At 43.7% G+C, this 16,928-nt stretch overlaps 2 protein-coding genes and 1 non-coding gene across 9 annotated transcripts in view; all 3 read left to right on the top strand.

Moving 5' to 3' along the window:
• MRTFB (myocardin related transcription factor B) overlaps nt 1-7,057 on the top strand; it is a 71,436-nt gene extending 64,379 nt beyond the window's left edge. For all 5 annotated transcript variants that reach the window (XM_090151286.1, XM_090151283.1, XM_090151285.1 and 2 more), the window contains one exon: nt 1,692-7,057. In XM_090151286.1, the coding sequence (XP_090007412.1) occupies nt 1,692-2,230 (539 nt within the window). In that variant the 3' untranslated portion in view covers nt 2,231-7,057. The remainder of the gene's footprint in view (nt 1-1,691) is intronic.
• Nucleotides 7,058-11,461: 4,404 nt separating this feature from the next.
• TRNAT-CGU (transfer RNA threonine (anticodon CGU)) lies at nt 11,462-11,533 on the top strand. The gene has a single exon. It is a non-coding gene; the product is annotated as a tRNA-Thr (tRNA).
• Nucleotides 11,534-12,742: 1,209 nt separating this feature from the next.
• On the top strand, nt 12,743-16,712 carry LOC149915794 (uncharacterized). Of its 3 annotated transcripts, none has more exons than XR_016471566.1 (3): nt 12,743-13,687; nt 14,417-14,688; nt 15,916-16,712. XR_016471566.1 is itself a non-coding variant. In XM_090151310.1 (2 exons), the coding sequence occupies exons 1-2, from the start codon at nt 13,516-13,518 to the stop codon at nt 14,587-14,589; spliced, it is 345 nt and encodes a 114-aa protein (XP_090007436.1). In that variant the 5' UTR covers nt 12,743-13,515; the 3' UTR covers nt 14,590-16,712. The 3 variants fall into 3 exon arrangements, 1 of the variants encoding a protein (XP_090007436.1); XR_016471565.1 differs by having other exon boundaries at nt 15,508-16,712; XM_090151310.1 differs by having other exon boundaries at nt 14,417-16,712.
• Nucleotides 16,713-16,928: the final 216 nt, after the last annotated feature.

Below are 16,928 nucleotides of genomic sequence, written 5' to 3'. Positions count from 1 at the left end.
CCTTAGTTTAGCTCAGACATATTTTATCAAAATTGAAAAACTTGCACAAATTCATGATATATTGAAATAGTACCATAAATAGAATAAGAGATGAAATATGAGGATCTTAACATTTCATTAAATACAACCGTCTGTTATCAGCTCTAAGGATCAAAGATACATTGCTGGGAAAGGTATGTATGAACTATATGGAGATATTAATGACAATATCATTGAAGTAAGTTGAAGTTGAAGTAAGACAGCAAGGAAGTGAGATAACTAAACCAATATACAAAGTAGCTTTGCAGTAAAAGCAGGATGCTTTCAAGCATAAAGCTTTGTAGACTGAGAAGCCATTACAATACTGGCGGACATTTTGGTGCCGAGCAATTCAATTCAGTGTCTTGTACTGCTGTCTTATAATGATCTTGACAGCAATGGATATCAGGACATAAATGACCGATTTTAGCCATACTCTAAATATGCAAGTATTTTATCTTCTTCAAAAGAAATTGCAGTGTCAACTGAAGAAAATGGAGAAGACAGTGATAGTATAAGACAAGTGACTTGTGCAGTGAGCAATTCATACTACATTCACAATTGCTTTCAGTGCTTTTGTTAGAACATTTCATTGATAGACCAGAGGAGCCCTGCTTCTGAAACAACAGATGTATGAAACATGAGGGTGCTTATTGAAATATTTGCTCCAAATGTTACATTACTAAGTCTAATTGATCTTCAGGGTAACAACGGGTCTGCGCTTGCCATGAGAAAAGCAAAATCATATTCTGATCATCTTTATGAAAAAGGAAATAAGTATTCAGGGCTCTTACATTTACATAAGCATGTTCTGCACTGAAAAATGCTTAGTTTATTTGTGTACTTTAAAAGAATGAGAGGGCTCGTTTCCCAACAGTTTTGATTTAATAGTTGCCCTTACACAGATCTTATAAATGTGCTTTATGCTTGGAAAAGTGGTGCAAAATATCGGGCATATTTTTTCTGTCAGAAACATCATCAGTGCTGGGGGATTTATTTGCATATTCTGGTCTACACCTTATCTTATTTTTGGACTCCATTCACACAGAAGAATTTCTGGAATTTATTTGCTGTATTTCCTTTTACTGTTACTGTCACTAATTTACACAGTCCTTTTGACAGAGTAATTTTAAATTTTAAAATCAGTTATAAAATTGTCCTAATGGCATTAATTGATCTCATAGACTAGTTCGTCAAGGGCGACATGGGAGTCAGCAGGCATGAACTGAAAATTGGTTCAGGTGCTCTTTCCTCAGGGAGAGAATGCATTGGTTCCATAATTATTCTAGTTAATTGGAAGAGTTTTATATTTGATATAAATGAAACTATTTCTAAAACTACAAACTATAAAAACAAAATATATATAAAACTATAAATTATAAATTGTGAAGGAGGTAAAGATGAGATCTAGAAAACTGTTCCTTTTCATTTTGATAAAACTATTCTTATAACTGGAGTATTATTGAAAGCAGAACTCTGGGATTTAACATATTTTGTTGTTCAGAGTATCTGATATACATAGTCTGATGTATGTCTTACTCCATTGAAGTTCATTGTAGGCACATCTTCAGAGTAAGCGGGCAGAAAAGGAGTACTTGTAAGCCTGAAGACATGTCACTGTCTTTTCTGAACTCAGGTTTGTTGTTTGTTTTGTTTTATTGTTATTATTACAGAGATTTCCCTTCCGATAAAGGAAGAACCATCTCCCATTTCTAAAATGAGACCAGTAACAGCCAACATCACCACGATGCCAGTAAATACAGTGATATCTCGTCCACCACCACAGATCCAAATGGCTCCTCCTCCTGTGTCCTTAGAACCAACAACCAGCTTGTCTATAAGTCTGGAAAACCAACTTGAAGCCCTCCTGGATGGAACTTTACCTTCAGGTAATGAAATTCCTCAATTGACAAGCGGTAACGAGGACAGAGAGTCGTTTTCTTTAATTGAAGACCTCCAGAATGATCTGCTTAATCACTCCAGCATTTTAGATCACTCCCATTCACCCATGGAAACGTCTGACCCCCAGTTTACCACTAATAGTTCTTGTCTATCTCTTGACCTTCCTGACACAAATTTAGACAATATGGAATGGCTAGACATTACAATGCCCAGCTCCTCATCTGGACTCACTCCTCTCAATTCTGCTGCCCCCAGCGTGTTTTCCACTGACTTTCTAGATACGCAAGACCTACAGTTGCACTGGGATTAAGCTGTAGCCAATAAGAAAATGACCTGGAAATCTCTTTTTACTGTAGAGATTCTATTACACTATTCTGATTGCAGTTAAAATAAATTACAATAGAAATGTCTGTAAGAATAAATGCTTGAAAGTAATTCCTTATTGATGTTCTAGTTTACAACAGTGAATTACTCCATGCTCATGCCATTAATGCAGATCAGGGTTCTCTGCAGGCTGTATTTCACAAATCAAGAAAAGATGATTGTACTTAGTGTTTCAAAGCACGACAAGGGAAATGCATCCCAAATATATAAGAAAGAAGTTATGTTTCTGATTTTGTAATGCTTAAATGAACAACACAGCGTGGCTCATCTTAGAGAAGAAAACATAGGAGAGATTTCAACCGTCTATATTGACACAGCGAGCAAATGTTGTTTGAGAGAGGTTGAGATATCACTGCACTTCATTGTTCCTGTGGATAGCCTGAGCCAGGTTCAAATTGAATTGTGAGGGCAAAGGCAAGTAGAAACACTGGCTGGTTCAGTGAAGTTTCATAAATCTAGACTCTTAATTTGTTCGAGTTGTTTTTATATTTTGGTTTGTGGCTTTTAAAACTCTTCCCCATTCTTAAATCATGAGGGAAGAATTTAACTGCATCCAAAGGGATATTAAGCGTAACTGCAAGAAATCCACTGTAGCGAGGCCAAGTAATATTGAGAACACTGAATTTTCTATTACAATGCTCTGGATTTAATAGCTAGGTTTTAATGTGTATATCAGACAGTTATTTGTATACTCTTTTAAACTTTGTATAGATTATTTTTGTGAACAGAGGGGAACAGTGCTCTGAAGAAATTACCGTAATGAAAGTAGTATCTTAATTTGTCATTGAGGATATTTTTAGTTCAGTGAATACAGTATCTCAGCATCTTAGAACATTTTGAGGAAGCAGAAAAGTTTAAATGATGCTGTTATGCTCTATGGTCCTGCAAACATCTATGCAGGAGCAGTCCCAGTGCCCCTAGCTAAAGGTATTTATAGGATCGAGCTGAGTTGCAGGGGACAATACTGACAGGACAGTGATCATTTCCTAAAAAATACTTTTAGCTCTTGAACAACTCTGTCTACCACTACACGACATCAGGGAATGTAAACAGGCTCAGTAAAAATTCTGAATAGTACACACAGAAAACTATAAAAGGCAAATGATCAGGATATACTGTTTTGTGGTGAGAAGGTATATCTCATACGGACAGATAACAACAGAATTAAACTCTTACTGCACAAGAACAGCGCATGAAAATTTTTAAAGCCATGAGCTGTGTCTCAGAGTCTGTTATGTAAAGTCAGGAAAAGCAAACAAAAAAATGCTATAGCACTAAGGAAAATACTTGGAAATTCTACAGTAGTGTTTCCCGTGATAGCTGTTAAATGTTGTTATGGATGAGGCAGGCTGATAAACAAAATTGGAATTTTTCCATATTAGTGTGTTTCTAAATTAAGACAAAAGAAAGCAGTCCCTTTCAGTGCAGTGGAAAGGTGATACGTTTTCTAGTCTGAAAACTGATCTTATTTCAGAACTCCTTCCTCCACCAACCTTCAAAAACAAAATTTGTTGGAACTAAATTAAAAATGGTATGAAGCTTAAGTAGCAAAATAAAAAGTACCTATTAACCACTTAGCAACCTGAATCACATTTAAAAATTAAAAGAAATAATCATGTTAATATCAAACCAAATACTCTTGTCATAAAATGTTGTAGAATTATCTGTAAATTCCATGTTTCCAGATATCAAGTGCAGAATTCCATTGGCTTCAGGTGAAATACTGGATTATATTATTGATTTGGGGTTTAAACTGGCATCATATCAGCTACCAGCACTTTAGATCATTATCTACTTTCAGTAGTTTTACAGGTCAGGGTTTACTTAATCTGAAATAGAGAACAGAAGATCTATCTATCAATATTTTCACAACAGAAGCTGAAAGACATAACTCTTTATTCTTTCTTGCTGTGCCTCCTGTACTCGAGTACAACGTCATGTGCGGACTGTCTGCCTTAACTTTTGATGCTCTACGACTCTTTTAAATAACACTGAGTACATTCAGTTTTTGCATTCCTTTTCATCGTATTATCTTGGGAGCTGATACTCTGAGATACAAAGTGCCCTCACTGTTACTGGAACAAGAATTAAAGACTCTTGGTCTGATAGGAACAACTCTGAATGGAATTTATGTAGTCCTACAGAACCGTCAGCGTAGTGTGTGGTACATCACATACTGAACCACATACAAGTGGTTACAATTACCCCTTCTTGACCCTGCCTTCTGATTAAATAAGAGGCAATTAAATTAATTGTTAGAGAATAAATTATCCTAGAATGACTGTACTGTCATTTTTGATATGCATGTAAATATGCTTAAACTGGCAAAATCATCTTGCTACAAAACTATCCTCATTGGCAGTGTAGAATGTTAATTACTCCGTAGGAATCTATGTGCAGAAATAAACCCAAACAGCTGAGATGTGTTGTTTGCAGTACAGTATGGCTTTCTGCTCTAGAAGTCTATTTGGGGAAAAAAAAATAAAAATAAAAAAAAAAGTTAAGGGATCATTTTAGTTTTCAAAGTACAGATATTCTGGTGTGGGGGATGTGTGATTACTTTTTTTGTACATTTGAGGGTTATATGTATTACAACCTTATATATGATGGATTGCTACAGCCATTGTACTGAAATGTGATATATTTGCCACCATTATATACACAGGTTATGGCAGAAATAGATTTTGCTTAGATTTGTGCGTGTGCATGTTTTGCATTGTAATTTTTCTGACACAGATACAACGCATCTTAGAAATTTAATCATGACTGTGCAGTTTGACTGTACAGAACTGAATATTTCTCAATAGGAGAACAGTTGCAGAGGAAAGCACTGGCAGTAAATTTGCCATATAATGGCTGCAGTATGCTAACAGAACACATCCTGTTAAACCCGCTGTTACTAAATTCTTACAAAGAAAATCAGAATACTGTTTTAACAGTGTGAAATTCAAAAGTTGGTGTTTACAATCCTAGACATGGAAGGAGCTCAGGTATGTTTTACAGGGCTGGTATTTATCAAAAGGAGTCACATCCTGCATGTAGTAACCTGTATTTGTTAATGCACTTGTAGTGCCATACAGCATTACTTAAGACAAGTAAGTTTACAGGCAAAATTTTATTCAGTGTTACAAACAGTTAGGAAATCACTGTCGTAAACTTAGCAGTTCTATCTTTAAAAAAAACCAACAGTTTATCCAATTGCTCTTTACAGAATTGTAGCTTCTGATCTAGTGAGAGCCTTGCAAAACCAGACCATTAAAAAGCTGAGGCCACGTTAGAAGCAAACACAGTTTGATACAGAAATTTCTTTTCAAGGCATCTCTAAATTGACTAGCAGGAGTTACCTTCAAGGAAGCAAATAATCAAACCAGAAGTTTCAATATTAAACTTCTCTGTTACATAATCTTAAACATTCTGATGCCTGAAAAGTGTAGGCACCACAGTTGGGAACCAAGCACAAGCTGCTGCTGAACTGCTCTCAAGGCAGAGAAAATGCAGTCAAAAAATATAATTAACTGGAAGGACATTATGTAATGAAAACACAGTAAAGCTCGCTGATGTATACAGTTATTTGGATGGCATCTTCAGTGCATTATAAGTTTAAAGCAAATTCCATTAAAACTGGAAAAAAATATTCTTCCACTTATATCTACTGAATATTTTGTTAAATCTTTTTTTTATTGTGGCCTATTAAATTGCTTTCTGACGTTTTCTAGGCCATAATAGAGTTTTTCTTTTGAGAGAGATGTGGAATTGAGTTGCACATGGTATATATGTGGCCAATAAAGAGCATCCATTAAAACCTGAACCTGAAATAATCTCAAGTATTCCTTCTATTGTGATGAATAACATGCAGAAAAGAGACACCTGTGTCATTCTGTAGTGACTGAATATATGGACTTCTAGGTTAAGAGTGCATAAATGCATATGTAGAATTCTAGCCAAAAAAAAAAGCTATTCAAGCTACGAGAGTGAAATCTCAATAAAAAGCAGGGAATGGTTAACAACTATACAATCACACTATTTTTATAACAAGTACAGTTCAGATATTCAAAAACAGCCTAAAATAAATCATAGTTATATAAAAATTTAAAAAGGAACCAAAGCATTGCCATTTATATTGCCAAAGAAGGCACTTTGTACTTTGAAGTATAGGAAAGTAAATCCCCAAAAGCATTACCCATACTTTTTTAAAATTAAGGATGTAGATATTTTCAAAGCAGATTTTGATGTTTAAGAGTACAGATTTGTTTTTGTTGTTTGAGAACTTTGTATTAAGTAATAGCACAGGCTTTTTTCCAGATAGAATTTTTTCCACAGTACTGCTTGCAGTAGAAATGACGCTAACCCTAGTAGGTGTTGCTCTTCTTATTTTCATAGTCATAATTATGTCTTAGCATCTCATTTGGTGAAAAGAAGAAGACGGATACCTCTTCCTAGGGCCCTCTTCATTTAAGCACTACTTTACTAAATGCAAATTATGGCAATCAGGGCGTCAGTTTATGTTTTGCCTTTCTATAAGAAACCATGATGCCTTTGTATTTGTTGTTTGCAGTCCTAAAATCAATTCCATATGTTTGAATGCCATATGTTTTGCACATTGTACTGTATATATGTAAGGCATATTGTATTTTTATATGTGTAGTACATTTATCAGATATTTTGTACATAGTGGCAATATTGTAGCTACTGAGGAAATGTTTGATATTTCAGCATTTTTGCTAAGTGTCTCAAATAAAAAGAAAAAAGAAAACTGTTGTTTTGTTTTACTTATTAAAAATGAAAAATGCACTTAATAACAAACTAAAATTTTGGATTGTATGAATCAGAAATATTTGGGCAATGTTATCAAGTACCTTTCCTACAAAAAGGAACGAGAATGATACAAAGATACTTAGACAAACTCCAAAAGAATGGTGGTTTTTCTTCAGAATCAGAGAGAACAGAACATCCTTAATAATGAAGAACTCCTGAACTCCCAACGTTTAGGTTTATTGGGTTTTGTTAGTTTAATTCCTTTGCTTTTATTCACATCTCAAGAAAACATAGGCTAAGAACCCTGACCTTTTATATAGCTCATGAACCCTGCAGACCTGACTTCATAATGGAATCTTTTTTTCTTTATGTGCAGCTGCTAACGTTCACCATACCCCAAAACTCATCTACCCCCTGGTTCATTAAAAAACAAGCAAGTTCAGAAGACAAATCTATCCTATACATTCATGATTTTCCTAAGTTCTTTGAGGGTTTTCAAAATGTGCTGGATTGTTGGGTTTCAGATTTGCATTTTGTATTCTGCTCAGCTTGTTTTGGAGCAAACACCTCCATGCACCTCTTCAGGAGAAAGAACTATGAGCTGTTCAGTATGCAGAAGATTCTTTCTGTCATAAAGCTGCTTCTTTTAAGTGTTTACTATGATACTTTCTCACATGGAGGCAATCTCCATACTTGATCACCAACCATTTTCTCATTAAAGTCTGTGCAACGCTGATGACCTCACAATTTGGAAAAGTATTACAAAATCAAATTATTATTTAAACACCCATAAAACTGAACAGTATGCCCTGTAAATTTCCTAAAATACTTTTTCTGTATGAATTTAATCCATTATAAAAGTTTGTAGGCTATATATGTGCTATAAACTTACCTTCAGATACCACTGTCCAAACACAGAGGAAAACCACCGCAGCACTTTTTCACTACACATTTGTACATTACAGCATTTATAGTCAGAACGTACCAGTAATGTATCTCTCATTGGGTCCCAACTTGCAATTCCGTGTTTTAATAATTTTACAAAGACCTAAAAATAAACATGTACTTCTCCATATGGGAATTGCTGAGTCACTGCCCTAAGCAATGATTGAGCACCTGAGGAAGGGACACAGCCAGCCCTGGGAGCACAGGTGGCAGCAATTCCAAAAACCTGGCTCCAGCCCTCCCTACCCTCATTAAAGGGCTGGCTGCTATGAGGGAAAGGTTTCCACCTAGAGATCCCTCCTTGTGGAGTATTTAGTGAGCCCCAGGCCTTGGGCCAGGTAAGCAAATCTTTCTTGAACTGGGTGGTGACCAGCAGCCTTTTTTGGTAATTCAGAACTGGTTCTCTGCTATCACCTTTCCCTACACCTTCCAACTGTGTTCATGTTAACATTATTGGGTAAACACCAAGACAAGGCCAGATAAAGCTTGAGATGATGCTAAATGAACTTTTCTACAAGCTATAAACCCTGGTTTTCAATAAGAACTCTACAATTTAACAATGCTCTAAAAGCAGCTATCCATCACATGCATCTCTATAAATGCTATCTACTCCTGCCTATTAGCTGATTGTCTATTACACAACTGTTGCTAAGGAGTGTTGGATTTCTTAGAACATTTGTACCATCTGAAGTCAGACTTTTTGATAGCAGTGAAGTCCCTCACGTTTCCCCATCCCCTGCAATACACTCTGCAGCCCCACTAAGAACTTTCTGAAAGAGAATCAAAGAAGCAAACTAGAGGAAAACTAAACACCCACAAGGTTTGAGGTCTTTTTTTTCCTCTGCTTATCTATAAACTACCTGATGATGCGTCTCCAGTCTCCTCTGCAGAACAAGGACTGCTGCTCCATTCTGCCATAGCACCACCTCCAAGAAATCTGCGTTGATTAAAAGTGAAGAGTGAATGCTCTCTCATAAAGCTAGGACAAAGTCTCAGCACCACTAACTGACAGCTGAGGAGCATACCAGCAACCCTGCAGCATCTTTGCAAATACAGTTACACAATTACACACGTTCTTTATGAATACGTATCTCATCAAGAGTTGGGATGATTTTTAGAAAGGTCTAGTCTTGCATATTAAAACATAACAAAGACTTCTCTTAAGGCAGCAACACCTCCAACTCAAGAATGACACTTAGGAAGGAAAAAAAATGCCAATTTTCTCCTTTTGGCAAAGTCCCTGACATTATCTTTTCAGTGCCAGAATCTAGAAGACTTTCCTTTAGTAAATTTGGGTAGTTTGAAAAGCAGGTTTTGTCAGAAAAGCACACAACATAATGAAGATCTGGGATAAAGAATGAGGGCTTTTAGAAAGAGCTCAAACAAAGGTAATGATCACTGTAAAACACACTCTCAAAACTAAAGAGTGATTCAAGCTTTTTTTTCCTGTTCTAATGAGGTAGCCACAATTAAGGAAACATTACATGATAGTCATCACTGAAGGGATTCTATATCAAAATCTTCAGAAATGCTACAACAGCGTATTGAGAGAAGCCCTTCCAAACATATATTACCACACAAACATAACCAGAAACCATTTCCAGGAGAAGCCTTCCAAAATTAATCAGAATATTCTCTACCATAAAGATATCACTGACAAACCAAGGTTACTGACAACAAAGACTGTAGTAAGTAGCCAAGTAATTTCACCTTAATTCCTTGTAGTTATAAACTACTACATGAAAAATTCAGTTAAAAAAAAAAAAAAAAAGAGTCAGAAGTCATATAATACGGCAGCAGGACTGAGGAATCAGAAATTGCTTATCTGACAGATCCAAAGCATGTACAAGTCCTCCCCATTAATCCCTGATGGAGTGGGTCTGTCTCAGCAATCCCCCTTAAGGTCATTCTGATAACATCTCTAGGATGTCTTTTTCACAGTCCCCTGCCAAAGACAATGAAGTGCCCAGGGAAGCCAGGAGGTGAAGCACTGACACAGGAACGCTGTCAGTGCTCTGCTCCCAAGGACTATCTACTCATACAAACAGAGATCTTGCTAGGTTGCTTACAGCCTGGTTTGAGTCAAGGGTAAGAAATACATGGCCAGCATCTTGCACTAACTCCCTTCATAATTGCCAGGGTGCTCTCAGCAATGCTGTCACTCATTCCAGAGTGAGACAGGAGATGAAATCTATGCCTGTCTGTACATCCTGCCACCACTGAAAGGCTGCCCACAATGGAGAGGTCCCAGAATAACATTTGGGATCCAGGTTAACCACATTGAGGACCAGTCAACATCCCAGACTCAACTCCTGCTTTACTCTATTCACCAGATTTCTGAGCAGCTCATCCAGCTTTTCATCCCAGGTAAAAATGCAGCAACAGCACGGGACACGTCTGGGGTTTTGGAAGCTCTACCATCTTGGCCATCTTTAAAGAAGCCATCTAAAGGAAAGAGAGCAGGAACGGTCTTTAAACCCAAACAAGTATTTCTTCTTAATCTGCTCAGAAGCTCTTCATGATTTCATCTTGAGCGTGCAGGGAAATGGGACATTTACAAAAGAATTTCAGCATTAGAAGTTGCTTTGCAGTTAAACACTATTTCTGATGCCATCTGAGTAAGTTTTCAAAAGCGCAGTGTATCCGAAGCGATGTAACACACATGAATTCCGGCTATCATTGAAACACTCCTCTGGCTTCCTCCTGCCACGAGATCACAACTCTGTCACAAAGTTAGGAAAACACCAATAAATCAAACATAGAGAGGAGCTGCTCAGGAACCGTGACAACAAATTGCAACCGGCACATACGGCACATAAAAGAAAACGTTCTAACAAGGCAGGAGACCGGACACGGCAGCGAACAGCCCAACCGACCTCTCCGTCAGCAGCTACGGTAACCGCTCCTGCCGGGCCGCTGTCACAGAAGCAGCCGGCCCGGGGCCGCGTGGGACGGACCGCACTTCTGCTCCCGGCTCGGCCCGCCGAGCTGCAGCCACGGCACCACCGGGACGGGAGCTGCGGGCTGCCGCGTGGGGCTGCGAGCAGCACAGCGGGCGTACGGATCAGCCGGCCGGCTTGGGGCCGCTCAGGCACCCGCGGGGCTGCAAGAACAGCCCGAGGCTCCGGGACGGCCAAGCGCGGGACATTCGGCGTCTGGCGTGTAATTACCGCAGTGTCTGCGCTCCCGCTCCGTTCCTGGGAGGACGCACGTTTTCTTCCCGCTTTCTCTTCCTCCTCCCGGAGCCGTTCCTCCGTCCCAGGGAAGACCGCTGCACTCGCGGCTCCGAACGCACGAGGGCCACCTCTCGGCGGAACGCGCGGCGGCACGGCGCCGCCTGAGGGAGCAACGGCCGCGCGCGCGCCCAACGGCCGCAGGTGCTGACGCGCGCGCACGGCGAGACGCGGAGCGGCGGGAGCGGCGCCAGCGATAGAACGGCGTCGGAGGCGTTAGCGCGGGCGCGGTGGCCAAGTGGTAAGGCGTCGGTCTCGTAAACCGAAGATCACGGGTTCGAACCCCGTCCGTGCCTCGGCGGGTCCGCGCCGGAGGGAACTTCTGTGGTGGTCCTTTTTAGGGGACGGCGGAGCCGCCGAGAGCGGGACGAACGGAACCGTCAGCAGCGCCGCGGCGGCCGGGCCGGCTGAGCCCGGGGTGCTGCGGGTGGTCGCGGCGGTAAGGGCTCACGCGCACGTTCGTCCTCGCAGCGCCGTCCGGAATCGCAGCCGCGCGGGGAGCGGGCTGCGCTGCGGGGTTTTGTGAGTCTGCCCCGCGCTGGGGGTCCCGGCGGTACCGAGCCGTGCTCTGGCTTAAAGAAAGGCAGGGGCCGTTCATTTTGTCTTTGGCTTTTTTTTCTTTGAGCAAGTTTACTGTCAGGAAAACGATCGGACCGGACGAGCGACTCCCGCTCGTTGCACCGCCGGTTCTCACGGAGGCACAGGGATGCGCCGCGGCGCTCCGCGCTCCCCTGGGGAAGAAGGACGGAGAACGGGAAGCGTGAATTTGGGGCGGTTTCAGCACGCAGAGCGAGCGGGATCGCAGCCCGGGCCGCTCCGCTCCGCGCTGCCGTCTGCCGGCTCGAACGGCTCCAGGACACGAAGCGCGGGGCGGCCGCGGGGTTCTCAGAGCGAAACCGGAGAATCCGAGCGGAGGAGCCGCCCCGGGCAGCGCTCGGGCTGTGCCGATTCCCCACAGAACAGCACGTGCCCGTAACGGGCTTGATTAAATGAGTTTATCAAATACGAAGCAAAGCCGGAGGCCGGAGTTCTTGTTGCGTTTGGAACGGGGGCGGACGGCGTTTTGCCCGTCACGGTGACACGGACGGAACGAGGAGCTCACGTGGCCGAGGGGAATTTCATTACGGCAGGTCAGGCTGTGAGAGTTGCACGAATCGCAATCCATTACCTCTCCACAAAAGCCAGCTACTGTGTCTTCTTGTCTAAATAACGCTTTGTTAGAAAAGCATTGAGATCTTTACAGAATTACAATTAGCAGCGTGCAGCGGCACGTTTGCGCTTCGCAAGCATTAATTACGCTTCTGCTTCCTACGAAGCGTTGGCGCAGCTTTCTGCTGGCCGCCCGACGGGAGTAAAGCACTGCTGCGGAGCCCGGCCGGGAGCGGAGCGGTGCCGCTTATCGCCCCTCAGCAAAAGCCGACACGGGACGGCCCGTGTGCGAGTCGTGCGCGCAGCCACGGCAGGAAGGATTGGCGCAGCGCGGCTGGACGGGCGGAACCGGCCGGCGGGGAGAGCGGCCCCGCGGAGCTGCCGTGCCCGTCCGCCCCGTCCGCCGCTTCGTGCGCTGTGTGCGCGGGGCGGACACGCCAAAGTCAGCACGGGCGAGAGACGCCCGTGAACGCGGGTAGAAATGAGGACGGGGGTTTCTGATTAGCTCGCTGCCCCTATAAAGCTCCTAGATCTTATCGGAGAAATGCGAGTTACGTGTTTTACCGTTCTTCCTTTTTGAACCATTATCCGATCAAAGAAGCACGAAAAGCGCTTGATATTTTTTCTCCTGCGCTGGGAGCCCTCTGCAGGAAGCGAAGCTGAATGTCACAAATCTGCCCTTCCTGACGTCTCCCGAATTTCTAGGAATGCCCCTTCCCCGTTACTATATTTGGAGGTAGTTCCTAAGGAAAAAAAAGCCATTTTCAGACGGTCGCGGCCCCAGCGGGGTGCGGGAGGGCGGTGCGGGGCGGCGCAGCCTTTGTGGCAGCGGTGCGGGAAGGAGCGGAGCGGAGCCTTTGTGGCAGCGGGCGGTGCGGCTGCTCCGCTCATTTCCAGGTGCCGGATTTTTTTTTTCCCCTCCTGCACTTTATTCTTTTTTAAAGGAAAAGGAGCTTAGGGAAAAAAAAAAAAAAAAAGAAAAAAGAAAAAAGAAAAAAGAAAAAAGAAAAAAGAAAAAAGAAAAAAAAGAAGGAAAACATAAAGAAACCTTCTGGATTTTTTTTTCTCCGCTTCCCCCGCTCCCCCTCCCCTCGATGTGGCCTCTTGTTTGGCTCGTGGCGTGACCGTGATGAAGAAATGTTTCTGGGCGCCTGGCAGGGTGCTCCTTCTATGTCATGAGTCAGGATTTTGCCAACGGAAGGAGTCCGCGCAGCGAGCACCGGGGGCCGCCGCTCTCCGGACCGGGAAGCCGCCAGGGGATCCCCGCTCCGCCCCGGGGAACCGCCGGGCACCGGCACGCGGTGAGTCGCGCCTGCGGCCCCGCAGCCCGCAGGTGGGGCCGCTCCGCAGCGCCGTGAGCCGCGCTCCGCCGCGGGTGGGGCCGTTCCGCTCCGCTCCTCTTCCCTCCGCGCGGGGCCGCGCAGCCCCGGCCGCCTCCGTCTCTCCCTCCCCGCCGGCGCCGCTTCCCGCAGCCCCGCGCCCACGTGCCGCAGGCCGTGCAGGGGCCGCCGGCGGGCGGGAGGCCGCAGGGCGCTGCGCTGCGCTGCGGTGCCCAAGGGGCGCGGCCCCGCGGGAGCCACAGGTGTGCGCCCGGCGCGGGGCGGCCATCGCGGCGGGTCGCGGCCGTAGGGCGTGCGGGTGAGCTGATGTCTGCGGCGGCCCTCGGACAAGCCTGGCGTCGCGAGGAGAAACGAGTCCGTCGTTGCCGTTGCTGCAGGCCCGCGTTTAACCGCATCGCTTAGTCGGAATGTCCGCAATCTACTTCGCGTTTTTCTTTCGAGATGCGTTTGCTGAGCACGCAGTCCAGCTGGCGCAGCATTCCTTGGCTCCGGATTTGGATTTCCAAAAGTAGCATAAACGTAGTAGTGGCTTTTCAAGCACCGTAATTCGTTTCTTTAACATATCTGACAGCATTTACCTACTTCGGCCGCCAACTGTAAACTATAATGCTTTTAAACTCGGTATTTATTTAGAATTACTGTAGGAATTATAAACGGAGGATTTAGAAAATACGTTCCCTTTGTGTGCAGAGCTCTCCTCATCCCTTAAAGAAGTTCTGGAGGAATGCAGTGCTGAGAGCAGTGCGATGCAGACGCAGCTGAGCAGCAGCGAACGGCCGCACTCAGCTCGAGTGAACACTGTGCAGGGCTGTGCCTGTAAGGAGCAGGAGTCACAGCAGACACCTGCAATGGTTCCACTTTAGTTTGTGATACAGAAGAACAGATAGACAAGCTGATCCTTTGGAAAGATGTGAATAGATACTTTGGGTGCTGAGTCTGGTGAATCTGCTGCTCTGGGTGAGGTCAGTGCGACTTCATGGGCGCTTACAGAAAGTCCTGCTTAACTAAACAAACAAGTCCTGATGTGTGAATAAGACTGCATAGTATCTGTTAGCAATTCCTGCCGTCCAGAAAGCAGTGTGTGCGTTGTCACTTGGATACAAGTCTCATTTATCTGTTCACAGATTAGCTACTTGTAAGCAGCAATTCTCTCAATTAATTGGGCATATCTTACAAAGATACCTGACTTACAAATTGAATCTCAGAAGGCTGTGGTTCCAGAGTCGGGGTTTTGGGGGCGAGATGAGCTTATGTTTTATCCAACTGGCCCACAAAGTCCCGCTTTTGGTGGTCACTTTGTTCTACAAAAGAAACCAATGTGTTCTGGTCTTACAGTGGACACTAAACTTAGCACTGAGCTACTGCTGCACTCAGTAATGGGCTACTGCACACTTAAATACACAGCAGTACTGGAACTCACACATTCCAGCAGCACCTCTGCTCTGCTGCTCATGGAGTTTTTCTTGAAGGCTCTTCAATCAAAGCACATCTTTTTGTACTATTTCCGTGAGGTGTGCTCACATTTTGTCAAACAAACAGCTAGATTTGATTTTTTTCAGGTAGATCCTATCCTGTTCTCTACTGTTGATAAAGGAAATGCACATGTACTCATTCAAGCGCAGTTAACACAGTTATGAAGGTGTATGACCATGTAAGTGGCTGCTGAATGCTCTTCAAGAACACAGTGATAGTTCTGTAGGCCTTTCTCACTCAAAATTGTTCATCACCTTCTTTCCCACCGCTAAGCCTACGTAATGAGCTCCTGTTTCTCTCATGTACAGTAAGATGTTTCTACTGTGATGGATGGTGAGGGTGGTCCCAGCACCGCTGCTCCTGGAGCGTCCCGCAGTGCCCAGCATCTGCAGTGGGACAGCTGGGTTTGTTTGAAAAGCAAGAAGGAATGTAGAGAAGATGAAAAGAAGGCAGTATGTTTGGAATCAAAATTCATTTTCTTGAGATAAAAACTGTCACAAATTATTGAAAAGATGATATTTAGAAAGATCAACTCCAATTATTTATCGCATTCATTATCTATACAACTGAAAGCCTTACTAGCCGTTTTCTATGTAAAATAAATTAAAAATTCATTTTTAGAATGACTTTTCAGCATTTTGAAGCAAAGCTTTAAAAAACAGCTTATGCGCAGTGAAGCAGGAGAGGGTTATCCAGCGTCTTCTGTCTGTTCACAGAATCACAGAATCGTAGGGGTTGGAAGGGACCTCCAGAGATCATCCAGTCCAACCCCCTGCCAAAGCAGGAATGTGTGGACACGTTACTGACAGCAGCGAGATCAGAGCCGGGTGGCATGGCTGGGGGATTGCTCTGCAGCCTGGGTTCTGAAGCAGGGCCTCAGCATCTGACATTCTCTGACCACGCGTTACCACAAAAGAGTTTTGTGACTGCCCTCCAGTACGGCCACTGGGAAGGAGAGGGTGGCAGTGACCAGAGTCTGGGACCCGGCTCCAAGCCATTCCTTAGTCCAGGCTGAGGTCAGTCGTCCCCCCTGTGAGGCAGTCTGGAGTTCTTCCAGGGCAGGAAGGCAGGCAGCCGTGCTGTGATTGCTGGCTTGTGCCTTGCTCTTCCCTCGCCCTTCTGACTGTACACATCAGCACTGCTCGCCTGCGCAAGGCCTGCTCCACACACCGGAAGAGAATCTGTTCAAATGCATCTCACAGAGGTATCATCACCTTTTTTTGTCTTGGAAATCGTATCTGCTGGTTATGAAGGGAAAAAAAACCCAGTCATATTTAAAAAAAAATTAAATATTGGAGGAAAAACATTGCTCTGATGTGGAAGCTGCACCTGTGGTGGAAGAAGTGGTATGAAAGCGGTTTTATTACGTGCATAAAGCTGCTTCAGAACGGGCAGCTCCAGAGTACAGCGTTCTGGTGAAATGGAGGATTGTAAGTGAGTGTAAGTCACCGCTTGCCCTGTTCTCAGTGCAAATTAGTTAATAATTCATTGCAGTGTAATATGCTTTTTTTCCCAAGAGATGCAAACATTTAGGGAATTTGGTAAAAGCACAGGCATGGCAGAAAGAACAAAGAATTGGCTTTGCTGCCTTTGTTGCAGCACCAGCAGCCAGGATGCTCCTCGGTGCGCTGGGTGCACAGGTGGCTCTCTGGTTTTTTTTCAGGGCTTTTCTGCAAGATGCACAAAGTAAATAAAGACAATAGAAATAGAAATAAAAGCACAGCTGTTA

The sequence above is a fragment of the Phasianus colchicus genome, chromosome 16 (genome assembly GCF_987193195.1).
Source record: "Phasianus colchicus chromosome 16, bPhaCol1.hap1.1, whole genome shotgun sequence".
NCBI classification, from domain to species: domain Eukaryota; kingdom Metazoa; phylum Chordata; class Aves; order Galliformes; family Phasianidae; genus Phasianus; species Phasianus colchicus.
Note: the sequence above shows the minus strand (reverse complement) of the source record. Positions and strands in the feature narration are given on the sequence as shown.

Bases quoted from the DNA above. Each gene is read 5' to 3' on its own strand.
- LOC149915794 (XM_090151310.1), top strand. From the start codon at position 13,516: ATGAAGAAATGTTTCTGGGCGCCTGGCAGGGTGCTCCTTCTATGTCAT. The intron at 13,688-14,416 runs GTGAGTCGCGCC...CTTTGTGTGCAG, and splicing joins CCGCCGGGCACCGGCACGCG to AGCTCTCCTCATCCCTTAAA.